The sequence below is a fragment of the Octopus sinensis genome, linkage group LG7 (assembly GCF_006345805.1).
Source record: "Octopus sinensis linkage group LG7, ASM634580v1, whole genome shotgun sequence".
Classification (NCBI taxonomy): Eukaryota; Metazoa; Mollusca; class Cephalopoda; order Octopoda; family Octopodidae; genus Octopus; species Octopus sinensis.
In genome coordinates this window covers 52,764,790-52,779,789 of record NC_043003.1, presented here as the reverse complement: position 1 = coordinate 52,779,789, position 15,000 = coordinate 52,764,790, and the positions used below count along the sequence as shown (strand labels likewise).

The following is a 15,000-nucleotide window of genomic DNA, read 5'->3' as shown; positions in this document are numbered from 1 at the left end:
TTATAAGTGGTGAGCAAAAGCAGTTAATTTGAAATACATCTCAATAGAAAGGGTAAATATTTTTAGTTGGAGTATGTCATTAGGTGTGATGAGTGTGTGATATGTTCAAGGTTATATTTAGTTAACACGATATTGTTTAATATATTTTTGCTTCATAATATGTAGAATATTAAAATAACATTAGAAGAATCGTTGAGAGTGGTGAAGGGGACAAAAGGAAAATAAATATTCGAGAATATATAAAATGAATTTATAAAAACGTTAGGCTAATTCAGAAATGATTATTGCAGTAGAAGTATTTGCTAATGAGATGTCGGTGGTGCATAGACCTATATATGTTAGAATGGCAGCTGCTAGTATAAACTAGGTTAATTTTAAGTTTAGATTTAAGGTGATGAGCTGGCAGAATCGTTAACACACCGGTCAAAGTGCTTAGCGGCATTTCGTCCGTCTTTAAGTTTTTAATTCAAATTCTACTGAGGTCGACTTTGTCTTTCATCTTTTCGGGGTTGATAAAATAAGCTCCAGTTGAGCACTGGGGTCGATGCAATCGACTTACCCACTCCCTCGAAAATAGCTGGTCTTCTGCCAAAATCTGAAACCAATATTAAGTTTTAGATTCGAAAAGCTGTTTATAGATATCCACGGAAGTTCTGCAAATATGGTGAATCAGAGCATCTGTGTAATAAGCTACTTAGTATAGTGTCTTTGCGTGCGATACTTAATGTCTCGATACTGTTTTAATGAAACTAGGCTTGTTGGGTGATTTCGACTTTCTATAAAAAGGAGACCTGCTTGATGAGTGGTCTTTAAACTTCACATGGATCGAAGGTTAAGGAAGTTGACCTGGGAGTTTAATTAGTAGACTTCCAACCATGGAAGAACCTGTCATCGACAAAGTGCTAATTCACACTCAAGGGTTCCACTTCTGATAAATGATCGTTTTTACTCTAGTGGGTGCGACACTTCAGAAACAGTTTGTTATACAGAGAAAAGAGCCACGAAGTGACGGACCACACACTTCAAGAGTCACGCTGATAGTTAAAAAGACGTTGATGTGGAGTGCAATTTGTTGAAGTCGAGAGTAGAGAACGGATCTAATGAAGGACATCAGGAAGAACTAGTTCCTATTCTGAAGGTTTCAATTGTCACGATTTTAGAGCCAGAGATGTTGTCCCCAAAACATTCCTTTATATCGTTTTGATTGTCCATTCCCTGATAGATTGTAAGTAGTTCTCCTGGTAGCTATGACCTTGCTGGTGCAAGAAGTGTTGTAAATCCATTGAAATGAAAAATGCAACACGATCAGAATAAATGTACGATGGTAATCAAAACATTAAGTAATGTTTTGATAGGTTTCGGTAGTCATGTGTAAAAAGGCAGGAAACATTGCCCAACTGTTCTAGATAGACAAAAATAAATGCGATGGTTATGGTTAGAATGCTTTTGATTATAGGCTTGCTTCAACAGTGTTGATCTGGAGTCAAACAACAATAATGTACCTTCAAAATAACATGGGGGCTTCTAAGTGGTCACTCGACAGGCTTGGAATACCAGCCAAATATACCTAAATCAGATCCAACTATCTTATCTAATGACGGATACATTGGACAATATAGTCGCTGAAATACAACACAAAGACAAGATGGTCACGGTTGAAATGGTTTTGAGTATAAATTTGCTCAATCAGGACTGAAGTAGGCAAAACAACAATAATTACAAATCTTTCTTCAACCATAATTTTACGTAGCGTAGGAAATTAAAAATTTTTTATAGGAAAGAAAAGTTAGGTTGGAAAAATGTCGGGAAAGATAATAGTGGCGAGGAAAGAACCAAGGATATGAAAGATTAATCTTAAGTATGATTATGTGAGGTCAGAAACCGAATTAAAAATGGCAAGTGGTTCAAAATGACTATCAAAATCAGTCCACTTAGTTTCCATAGAAATGACTGAAGTACTATCTGCGCTCTAACTACAGAATTTGTTAAGGATAGCAAGAGACATCCTTAATAAATCGTGTATTTAGACAAAGTGGTAAACAAGTAGCAATTCATTAAGACAATTAAACAGCAGATGAAACCATTCTCTTTTGGAATAGTGGATCTCAAAGCAAATGAAGTTATAAATAACAGCGTATAAATATTGGATTAAGAAAGCCTTTGGAGAGGTTTTTGGCCCAAAATTAACACACTGTTATTTATAGCTTTATTTGCTTCGAGATCCATCATTCCAAGAGAGAATTATTTCATGTTCTCTCAGAATATTAAATATTTTACGGCATCGATAAATAGAAATCACTGGAAAGAAGAAGCAAGGTTATCTTGTACATGGAAACTAAAACAAAGACAGCTGCCTCAAAAACTTTACATAGATACCAATGTATCCCTACAAACCTAAAATATTCTGTTTACATTTGGATGATAGCCACAAAGTTTATTTTCCAGTTTCGATGATATTATGCCAAATAAACACTAACAAATTCGTTTCATATTGAACTTGAGGACTGATCTTAGCATTTACGAGCTCTTCAAACAAACCTTCTTTAGCGTGCCCCGATTTAATATTTAGAAAACAGACTTACATGAACTTAAGTGTGTTAGACCTAAAGTGAGATTTCTGGGTCTAAATTATGTGTGATACTTTTTGTATACCGTAAATCCTCGAGTTTAATCCCTTTTTTCCCCAAAATTTAAAGGTCAAAATCCTTAGTGCGTACTATATACGAGGTTAAAAATGAAAAATATTTTCTAAGCAATGTCCGAGTCTCTATTTGGTGTCTGGCAATGTTTATTCAGACGCATTTTGTGATGTCGGGCGCGAAAATACCTTAAGCTAAGCCTGAAAGCAATGAAGTTATAAAAGAATCATCCATAACTTGCAGTAAGCAACATTTATTAATATAAAAGTATTCAGAACACAGAATAACATGTAACAAAAACAATTTGCAAACATATTTACATTCCCATATAACAGTTAAGAACATCACCATTATTGTATTACGCATGCGCGGAAGTATTTGTTCGACTAGGTTCTACTGGCTTAATTACGCGCGACTCAAGTTAGAGAAGGGGTGCGTATTATACACAAGGTTTAGGTTTTTCAGAGGTACAGCCCCCTAAAAATCCCCTGCGTATTATACTCAAGGGCGGACTATATACTACGATATATTTGTATATTGATCACAGATGTAGGTTTTTTGTTTGTTTGTTTTTTACAGAAGGAAAATTAAATTAAGCAATACAATGTTATCATCGACTATATCTTTAAAAACTTGATCTGCGGCTCATGAATATAAACATTAACCTTACCCTCACAGAACAATAACTTTAACAAACGAGTAAACGCTTTTCGTTTCTTTTTTTTTTTTTCTTCGAGACTATATAACCACATATGTAATCGGCTACAGGTAAGTAGATTTTAAAATGTTTCTTACCGAAAATCGATAAAATCTAGCGGAGTCATGGTTTCAAGTATTGTGAACTGGTCCACAAGGAGCTGAAAGAGAGAAAACAACATAGTTATAGTAATAATTTCTTTTGACTAGTAACATGAATATAGAATGATTTTAGCTGATTAATTCAGACGGTCCCCATACATAAGAGGAACTAACTTCCTTCTAACAAAGAGGGACAAAGTAAAGGCGGCGAGCTGGCAGAAACGTTAGCACGTCGGGCGAAATGCTTAGCGGTATTTCGGCTGCCGTTACGTTGTGAGTTCAAATTCCGCCGAGGTCGACTTTGCCTTTCATCCTTTCGGGGTCGATAAATTAAATACCTGTTACGCACTGGGGTCGATGTAATCGACTTAATACCTATGTTTGTCCTTGTTTGTCCCCTCTGTGTTTAGCCCCTTGTGTGTAATAAAGAAATAGGTATTTCGGCTGCCGTTACGTTGTGAGTTCAAATTCCGCCGAGGTCGACTTTGCCTTTCATCCTTTCGGGGTCAATAAATTAAGTACCGGTTACGCACTGGGGTCGATGTAATCGACTTAATACCTATGGCTGTCCTTGTTTGTCCTCTCTATGTTTAGCCCTTGTGGGTAATAAAGAAATAGGTAAACTTGGTAAGTGAATAAATCTGACTAAAAAATCAATTTGTCCTACTTTCTTCAATCAACAACCAATAAGTAGGAAGATATTTCAAAACTAGAAAAGAACTGAAGATAATAAAGAAGGGAATTGAAAGGAGGGCACTGAACGTCCCGGAAATCGCAGTCATCGCATGACAAATAAAATGTATTAGATAAGATAGCGTGCGTTTATCATTTACCCCCCATTATGAAAACACAATTGAAGCAGTAACTTTTTTTAAATATTTGGATAACATTTAACAAATAATGATAAGGCTTTGTTTATTTTCCACTCAAGCACAAATATAGCATTACTAAAATAGATTTTAACAACACAAAGCAGTATAACAAAACGATTGCACTCGCATGTATATAAGCGTCTCTGGTTTTGCAAACGACTGAATCAGAAAGCAATACATAAAGCAGAGCATACGTGTTATTTATCAGCTGTGAAGTTACATAGGCGGTTTGACGACATACAGTGTCGTATCAAAACCGTAGTGAACAAACATGCAAAGTCATATGGAATAACGAAAGAAATAGTAAAAAACAACCTCATTGACCTATCATATAAGTTATTACTCAGCTAAAGAAAATAAACTGATATTGTGACACATGTAGTATTCATAACGAGGAAGATAAAGAAAGAAGGATAACTAGCCAAGAGGAATTAAAACGTGCGTTTGATATTAATTCTGTTTAGTCAGCCATGTCATTTTCGCCTGTCGGTAACTTTGGTGATATAAGATATCGAATCATGAACCGTATCCAAAGAATTCACTAGCGCCGGACATCATTTCCGACTATTTTTCCGACTAGTTTCTGGCTATTATTGTAAATTTCTCTTGTCTTTGGATCTCTCTCCTTCTTTCACTCGTATACACTATTCAGGTGTAATTCTATAGGTTTGCCTTTTATTTTCTTCTACCGATTCTAGCTAAACAACAACGAGTTTCGATAGCACGACTATTGGAACTCAGTAAACAAACTAAGCGGTGCCCTTTCCAAATCTTGCTCTCACCTTAGTTCTTTGGATAAAACATTGCTTAAATATTTTACATCTAGGAAAAATTCCATGGTTGGATGACAGATGCAGATTTGATATCAAGTTTCGCACACACATATATATATATATATATATATATATATATATATATATATCGCAATGTTCGGCGACAAAGAAACAGTTGTTCGATCAACTGAATTACTGCCTCGTGAATTAACGTGATGGGAGTTTAGTAATCCACAGACACATGCATAATTGGTATAATCCTCAGGTAGGGTCAGCGTGTCACAGGGTGTCTCGAGGCCATACCATTTGATTAATAGGTACAGTTCACCTGACAGTTTCAGTATACACGAGTCAACAGAAATGACAGTTTCCCAAGTTGCTCATTATAATTGTGAAAAATAAAATGAAAAGGAAAGTGGGTTTACTCTTTCTCTCTTTTACTTGTTTCAATCATTTGACTGCGGCCATGCTGGAGCACCGCCTTTAGTCGAGCAAACCGACCCCATGAATTATTCTTTGTAAGGCTAGTACTTATTCTATCGGTCTTTTTTGCGGAACCGCTAAGTTACGGCGACGTAAACACACCAGCATCGGTTGTCAAACGATGTTGACAAACACAGACACACACACACACACACACACACACACACACACACATATATATATATATTATATATATATATATATATATATATATTATATATATATATATATATATATATATATACGGCGGGCTTCTTTCGGTTTCCGTCTACCAAATGCACTCACAAGGCTTTGGTCGGCCTGAGGCTATAGTAGAAGACACTTGCCCGAGGTGCCACGCAGTGGGACTAAACCCAGAACCATGTTGTTAGTAAGCAAGCTACTTACCACACAGCTAAATTTGTCTCTACAAATGCGGATTGCGTGTGATTCAAAATGAGGAATATTGTTACTTGACGAAAAGGAACGAAAGAAAAGAGATTTAGTGGGAATGGGGACGGTCAATGTTTAAAAGACACGGATAAAAATTGTTTTAATAAAATAAATAGTTCCCACCCAAACCACGTTCTGAAATGAAAGATGCAATAAGAAATTTCGAAAAATCTCGACAAAAGCGGGGAAATTCCAACTTGTGTGGGACATTGAAATATTATTGTTTCTAAGTCTCTCCAAAGAGACTACGGTCAGCGGTACTGGATATTAATAGTTATCGCCATGCTAATATGGCAGTCCATAAATACAGGACGAAAGCTGCCGTTGATTAGCTCCAAGAGGCCATCGCCTCTAACTAGCTATATGACACACGAACCTGTGTCCATTATAACTTGTTCAGAAAGTCCGCTGCTGTATTGATTGGTGCGTCAAACAAAATTATATTGCAGTATTTAGTTATTGAATTATATCCCTTTGCACCAACGTGGACTTTTCGATAGAGGCAGATACAATATGCACCAGACAGACTAGTGATGTTGACTAGCAGTGACCCTGCATAACTTCAGTCCAAAGACAGACAGCGGTAGGAAAGTATGTATGCCTACATGCATTATCTCAATGCCTATTACCATAAATAGAAAGTAGGACCGAGCTGTCTATTTAATTGTCACTCTGTTCTGGTTAATTTTACAACGCAGAAGTTGTTTAAATATGCCAGCTGATACTGTTTCCGGAATGACTTAAAATAACAACGTCGTTCACATACTTGATCTAAAATAATATTTCCTGTTGACAAAACGGATTTTGTCACTGGTTACAGTAGATCCTTCGTTTCATGTTCCAAGCTTAGTGAAACAAATGAGAGAGCGCGTGCGCGCTTGCGTGTGTGTATGTGTATGTCGATGTATTCCATCATAATTGCCTCGCTGGTTATAGGTGAGGCGGCAAAGAAATCCACTGGTTAGCTCACCTGTCTGTGTTCCAACGGGGTGGTAAAGACACTTTTGAACTGGTCATTCAATACCTCACTGTGAGGGAGCCATCCTTTTGGAAGAGGGGTCTTATTTTGCAGCGTACTGAGGCTGTTTCTTTCGCAATATGAAAGAAGGCCTTTGGGTTTGACTTAATGCTTTTTTATAACCCAGGCTTCTTTGTCAGCTCTCCCCCTCACATAGGATTGCTGCAGCCTTTTTTCAATCTCTGTCAATGTTGTTTTTCAGGCGGGACCTTTCACTACTTTTCGAATGTTGGTTGAAGCGACGTGCAGCTTTCGTCCGTCATCACATGAGTATCTTCCTCTCCCATGAAATCTTGTTCCGCTTTGTGTTGGCCTTGTGCTCTGGGAACATTTCTCTGGCGTATGGTTTGCATAACTGACATGAAGTATTCTAGTTTCATGCCCATGTCTGGTGTGGAGAGACATTTCGGCCAGTCTTGTCTCAAGATCTCTTTTTGGATCGATTTCCAGTCTGATTTGTGGAAGTTCAGATTGGAGAGATTTTGGGTGCTTCCTTTAGGCTGAATGTCTCTGGATGCTTTTGCTCCATACATAGACAGCTATTATATTGTGAAACTAATGTCGGCGTCAAATATTATATTGGTTGTGTGGTAAGTACCTTGCTTACCAACCACATGGTTCCGGGTTCATTCCCACTGCGTAGTACCTTGGGCAAGTGTCTTCTGCTATAGCCTCGGGCCGACTAATGCCTTGAGAGTGGATTTAGTAGACGTAAACTGAGAGAAGCCTGTCGTACACACACACGTACGTACGTATGTATGTATGTATGTATGTATGTATGTATGTATGTATGTATGTATGTATGTATGTATGTATGTACGTATGTATTTGTGTGACTGTGTTCATTCCCTACCAATGCTTGATGACCGATGTTGGTGCATTTACATATCCTAACTTAGCGGTTCGGCAAATATGACCAATAGAAGTACTGGGCTTACAAAGAATAAGTCCTGGGGTCGATTTGTTCGTCTAAAGGCAGTGCTCCAGCATGGCCACAGTCAAATGACGGAAACAAATGAAAAAAAAGAAATTATATTATATATACATTAAAGCATATATATATATATATACTAGCTGAAGGTGACCCGCTCTACGCGCGGGTAAGAATGTGGGTGTTACTTTCTGTTGCTTCTTTTCAGCACGTAAAAAGCACCATCCGAACGTGGCCGATTGCAGCACCGCCTTGACTTGCTTCTGTGCTGGTGGCACGTAAAAAGGACCAACCGATCGTTGCCACTGCGAGCGCCCCTGGCACCAGTGCCGGCGGCAGGAAAAAAGCACTCACTACACTCACAGTGTGGTTGGCGTTAGGAAGGTCATCCACCTGTAGAAACACTGCCAGATCAGACTGGAGCCTGGTGCAGCCTCCTGGCTTCCGAGACCCCGGTCACACTGCCCAACCCGTGCTAGCACGGAAAACGGACGTTAAACGATGATGATGATGACGATTCTCCGTATTTGTTTCTCTCTCCTTTCTCTCTCACTTTCCCACTCTCTTACTTTTCTTTTCTCTCTGACTCTCCCTCGCTTTCTCTTACTCTCTATCTTTATCTATCTCTCTCCCATTTATAAACAACAGAAGATCTTGAGTAAGTTGAGAAATAAAATATTTAGAAAGATCAATCAGAAATATGAGGCAGTGGCAATGGAAAGGTCTGCTTCAAGGCAGACAGCAAAACGCTAACATTCAAAAGGGACAGACGAACTTGCGAGCTGAATAAAAATAATAAAATATTGGAAACCAAAGTTTGAAGGGATAGAATCACCATGGCTGGCATTTGTTAACGACGGACAGCAACGTAGTGACAGTTTAACGGCTGGCGTAAAATTTTGAACTTGATGTAAAAGAAAATTCGTAAACACCAAGTTTTGAAGTGATTCTTTCTCACGACAGTAGACTCACCATGGCAAGCATTCAAAACTTCTTTATCATGGACGGCAACACATTGACGATTAAAAGGCTGGCGCAAATTTTTTAGCTTGATGCAACAGAGAATTCCTAAACACCCGCTCTTTGAAATTTTAATCCCCTTCCAGCCCCATTTAGACCCCTTTTCACATTTTTGTTAATATAACCCGATTTCATTCGGGTGTACTGGGGCCACATTTTATAAGATGAGGAATTTTGTCCTAGAGGTGACGCCTTTCATTTGAGGAACAAAATAGTTGTGATGCAAACTTGTCAGCACCTTTAACATAGGTGTGCATATTTTCAGGTGAATCGACCGACTACGTAATGCACACATATATATATGTGTATGTATATATATATATATGTGTGTGTGTGTGTGTGTGTGTGCACGCATTATATATACAAATGTATACAAATGAGATATATATCTGTATAAATTAAATTAGAGATAAAACCACTAATAGGCAAATCAAACAGTGAAAAACCAAAAACAAAAACATAAAAAAAAAGAAAATATAACATAGAAAATATATCTATATATATAAAACTGTAGTTGTGTGAGTGTCTGTCCCCTTCGATTTAGATTCCTAACTACTCCCAAATTTTGCGGTGCAGTTTAACCAAATTCGGGTATCTTATAGTCGTGATTCATATCGAGTCCGTCTGGGTATTAGCGCGCGTCTACGATGAGTCTACGATTTTAAAAATAATTTAACATCATTTTTTATTCCATTTTAATGCATATTTTTTCGTGTGTCGATGGCGGCGGAGTTGGCGTCCACGATCACGCCTGCACCTGTGTTGCTTCTCCCCCTTCTTCCCTCCCTCGTGAAGCTGTGGGGAAGGGAGTGTAAGGAAATCAACGTCGTAATGCGTTGTGAAGGAGACCAGCGTTCTTTTAGAACAACGACTTAATGGATTGAAGTCGCCAAAACAGAGATCGCTAAAAAAGCTGAAACAGATCCACAAAAACGGCAAAAACCGCCACACAGGGCAGGTTTCCTGTGCAAACCACAAATCTTTATATATAAAAGTAAGGTTGTGTGTCTGTCTCCTACGATTTAGATTCCTAACTACTCCCACATTTTGCGGTGCAGTGTAACGAAAACCGGGTATCTTATAATCGTGATTCATATCGAGCCCTTCTGGGTATTAGCGCGCGTCTACGATGAGTCTACGATTTTAAAAACATTTACCATCATTTTTTATTCCATTTTAATGCATTTTCGCTATTATATAAGGGAAGTAACTCTGTAAAAATGTCTACGATGAGTCAACTATTAAAAAAAAATTACCATCATTTTTTTATTCCATTTTAATGCATTTTTCGCTATTATATAAGGGAAGTAACTCTAAAAATATCTACGATGAGTCAACGATTTAAAAAAGAAATTACTATCATTTTTTATTCCATCTTTAATGCATTTTTTGCTATTTATTTTGCTATAACTCACTAAAAATGCTTATATAGTTATTTCCCTTACAAACCCGAGCAACGCCGGGCGATACTGCTAGTAAAATATAAAATTGAAAACTTTAAATTATTTAAATTGAAAATAAAAATTATGAAATTATATTTATAATTTGTTTAAAAATATATATAACTATGAAAAAGTATGAAAAAGTTTAATATACATAAATACAGATATATACACTTTGTATATATACATTATATATACATATTTATATATAGAACACACACACACACATACATTATATATACATATTTATATATAGAACACACACACACACACACATACATTATATACATATTTATATATAGAACACCACACACACACACACATACATTATATATACATATTTATATATAGAACACACACACACACATACATTATATATACATATTTATATATAGAACACACACACACACACATACATTATATATACATATATATATATATAGAACACACACACACACACACATAAATGAACGCAAGAATATCTGATTCATAATATTTGTTCTCATGCTCGTGTGTTGTTTGTTGGTGACAGACATATACTTAAAAGAACGCCGCCGAAGTGATAGGAAGGTAGGAAACAGAGTCAGTGAAAAAGAAAGGAAATAGCGATAGTGACAGATACTTTAAATAACTGTAGTGGACTTCTGAAAGTTATGAAGAGGAGTGACAGAGTACTGGAGGAAATAGGGTGAGGTAGGAAGATGGCCCCTAGCAACCACACCTTTTAAGATAGAGATTTCTAAGGTAGCCCACGCGCATCGTCACCTCATTCTACATGTCCCTGTAAATTTTGGAGCGAATCGGACGGGATGTAGTGGCATTGAAAGCGATCCAAGCGGTAAAAACGCATTTCAGTTTTATATATAGAGATTTTATATATAGAGATATATTATTTGCATTATATATATATTTTCTTTTTGTTTCAGTCATTTGACTGCGGCCATACTGGAGCACCGCCTGTAGTCGAACAAATCGACTACAGGACTTATTCTTTGTAAGCCTAGTATTTATTTTATCGTTTTTTTTTTGCCAAACCGCTATGCTACGAAGACGTAAACACACCAGCATCGGTTGTTAAGCGATGGTTGGGGGACAAACATAGACATATAAGCATACACCCCCTATATATATATATATACGACGGGCTTCTTTCAGTTTCCATCTGCCAAATCCACTCACAAGGCTTTGGTCGGCCCGAAACTATAGTAGAAGACACATGCCCAAGGTGACACGCAGTGGAACTGAACCTGGAACCACGTTGTTGGTAAGCAACCTACTTACCACACAGCCACTCATGTTATATATATATATAATATAATATAATATTATATTATAGTATATTATATTATAAATTCTTTTATTCTTTTACTCTTTTATTTGTTTCAGTCGTTGAGTTGCTTCGGAGTCCTGCATTCTTCCAGTCTCACTAAGCTGTCCACCCAATGGAGTCGGTGCTGCAAAATGATTGGCTCAATAGTTCAACAGGAACCTCTTTCAAGCATCTCAGCATTACTCACGTGCATTTTCCAATGCAGGCCCAGGATACGACGTAAACATTGCTGGTGGATATATACGCTTATCCATCTACACATATGCAGGGGTTGGACTAAAGAATGGAAACACTTACCATCATAATTTTGAAATGTCTATAAAACCGTCAAAAGCTTGTTATATTTTTTATGTTTTTTTTATTCATTATTAGTGTTGCTTAATACGTTTGCTAAAATTGTTGCTTCTTTTCATATATCATCAAAAAAAGGTAATTAAAATTCATTAATGTGACAGATCTATCGGACTTTCAAAGAGGCCAAATTGTTGGTGCTCGTATGGCAGGCGATAGCATAACGAAAATAGTCGAAATGTTTGGTGTATCAGAAAGGACTGTCTCGAAAGTAATGACAACCTTTGAGAAAGAGGGAAAACCCTCCTCGTCGAAACAAAACTCCGGAAGAAAACCAAAACTTTCAGATAGGGACCGTTGGACTCTTACGCGAATTGTTAGAAAGGATCACAAACGTACTGCAGAGCTTAATAACCACCTCCAGAACCCAGTTTCCACGAAACCCGTTCGCCGGGAGCTGCACAAATCAGGATTTCATGGGAGGGCTGCAATCAGAAAACCACTACTCTCAAAAACAAACGTTGCAAAGCGTTTCGAGTGGAGTAAAAACCTACAGAACTGGTCACTAGAGCAGTGGAAGAATGTTATTTTCTCGGACCAGTCGTCCTTTACATTATTTCCGACTACCGGCCGTGTATACGTGTGAAGACAACCAAAAGAAGCATTTAACCCAGACTGCGTTTTTCCAACTGTTAAATATGGAGGAGGATCTGTGATGATTTTTTTGTGGGGGACTATATCTTGGAAATCCGCCGGTCCAATGGTTTCCCTTCATGGCAGAATTAAGAGCCAAGACTATTTAATCATCTGAACAAATTCATCCTGTGGTTACGGAATAAATTTGTTACTGAATGGTACGAGGAACATTCTAGTGAAGTTGAACATCTTATCTAGCCACCACATTCCCCAGATCTCAATATAATTGAACATTTATGGTGCATTTTAGAAAAACAAGTAAGGAGTCGATATCCTCCACCATCATCACTACAAGAACTGGAGACTGTTTTAGCTGAAGAATGGACAAAAATTCCTTTGGAAACAATTCAAACTTTGTACGAGTCCATACCTCGTAGAATTCAAACTATAATTACTGCCAAAGGCAGTAATTATAGTCCTACCCCATATTAAAATAAATTGGTTTGAAATTGTAAGGTGTTTCCATTATTTTGTCCAACCTCTGTATATGTCACTATTTTCGCAGACAACAGTTAAAATTCAATTTTTTTAATGTTTTAAATTTTTTACTATTTATTTATATATGTGCATACATACATACATGCATACATACACACTCACACACACACACACACAACACACACATATATATATATATATATATATATATATATATATATATATACACGCACATACATATACTCATACGTGCATGCATTTACACACTCATACACACACATATACTCACTCAACACACACACACTCGTACACACATATACACGCACGCTATTTACACATACATCTACAAATACGTACATACGTATTAATCTAGGTACATTCATGCGATTGTATATAACTACATATATGTATTTCAGTATCACGCATCTCAACATGTGTGTATGGATTTCTACATGTAAATGAGAGAAAGGGGTGATTATAGATTGGTACTCCCGAGTAGAATTTGGGTGTTACCCTATTCGGATTCACGGTTGAGCGTGGATTTGTATTCCTGTATACAGACAGCTTCAGTGACTTGTCTCAGCGTTGCATCAGTGGGATGTGTAGATAAGATGTCTAACTTAAGTCTCTCTAAAGAGCCATTGTGACAGTCTACAGCATGCTGATAAAAGATGGAGTTTGGTTTTTCTTTCCAATGTAGTTAACCAGGTGTTCTTTGAAACTATCATTGATGCTCCTAGAAGTCTCTTCAATATATGACTCTGGGATAATCGCGCAAGTCCCTTCTTGGCACTTAATCTGGTATACAGTGTTTTCCTTTTTGCAGTTTATATGTGGGTTTGTAGAACATACTGCACAATTAATCTGACACGTGATCCTATCAAATGGGTATGATTTACTTAACGCAGATTTGATAGTCCTACCTGTCTTTTCTACAACTTTGATCTTAAGGCCAGTTGTGCGCAGGATTTTCTTAAATGCCCTACTTAATTTGTTCCTAGGTGTAGCGTCAACAAGCATTATACTGTGAAACTTCTTATCATACCAAGTATTATGTTTATTTCTTTCGTTGGTGTCCCACTCCAACCTATTCCAGAACTTGTTGCGGTATAGGGAGCATGTGCCTTTTTCGTCATCTCTTAGAATACGTTCGAATCTTGTTTTCGCTCCTTTGTATACTCTGATTCTACCGTACTATGTGTATCCGGAACGTTGCATTCGGAATATGTAGTGTTGGATATGTTGTTGTCGTCCTTGTGGTTGGCATAGTGAAGATACGTTCCTCATTACTCTAAGTCTGCCACGAGGATGTTGATTTTGATAGTATTTGGTATCGCTGAGTCACTACGGATTACCAGTGGATTAGCCATAGCTTTACGATAGTGTGAGTGGAGTAAACAGGGTTTAACAGTTCCGTTAATCATAGTATTTTCTATCGACAGCTCAGTATCCAGGAGAGGTAATCTATTTCTGGGGTACTTAGAGGGGTACATACATACATACATACATACATACATACATACATACATACATACATACATACATACATACATACCTACGTCCCCGTAACTTAGAGGTTTGGCAAAATGAGCCCGATAGAATAAGTACTAGGCTCACAAAGGATAAGTTCTGGAGTGGATTAGTCCGACTAAAGGCAGTGCTCCAGCATGGCTGCAGTCAAATAACTGAAACAAGTAAAAGAATAAAAGAATATATAAATGAAATTTTGAATTTAGTTCACGGACTCCCATTACTACCTTTGCGGACCACCAAGGGTCCGTAGAGCACAGGCTGGGAACCACTGATGTAGCACATTGTTGTAAGACCCTTATTTATG

The 15,000-nt window shown here is 37.4% G+C and overlaps 1 protein-coding gene across 2 annotated transcripts in view; it reads right to left on the bottom strand.

The window, feature by feature from the left end:
* The window catches only part of LOC115214025 (tryptophan 2,3-dioxygenase-like), a 141,498-nt gene that overhangs the window by 53,242 nt on the left and 73,256 nt on the right, over nt 1–15,000 (bottom strand). For both annotated transcript variants that reach the window (XM_036504787.1, XM_029783046.2), the window contains exon 6: nt 3,435–3,496. In XM_036504787.1, the coding sequence (XP_036360680.1) occupies nt 3,435–3,496 (62 nt within the window). The remainder of the gene's footprint in view (nt 1–3,434; nt 3,497–15,000) is intronic.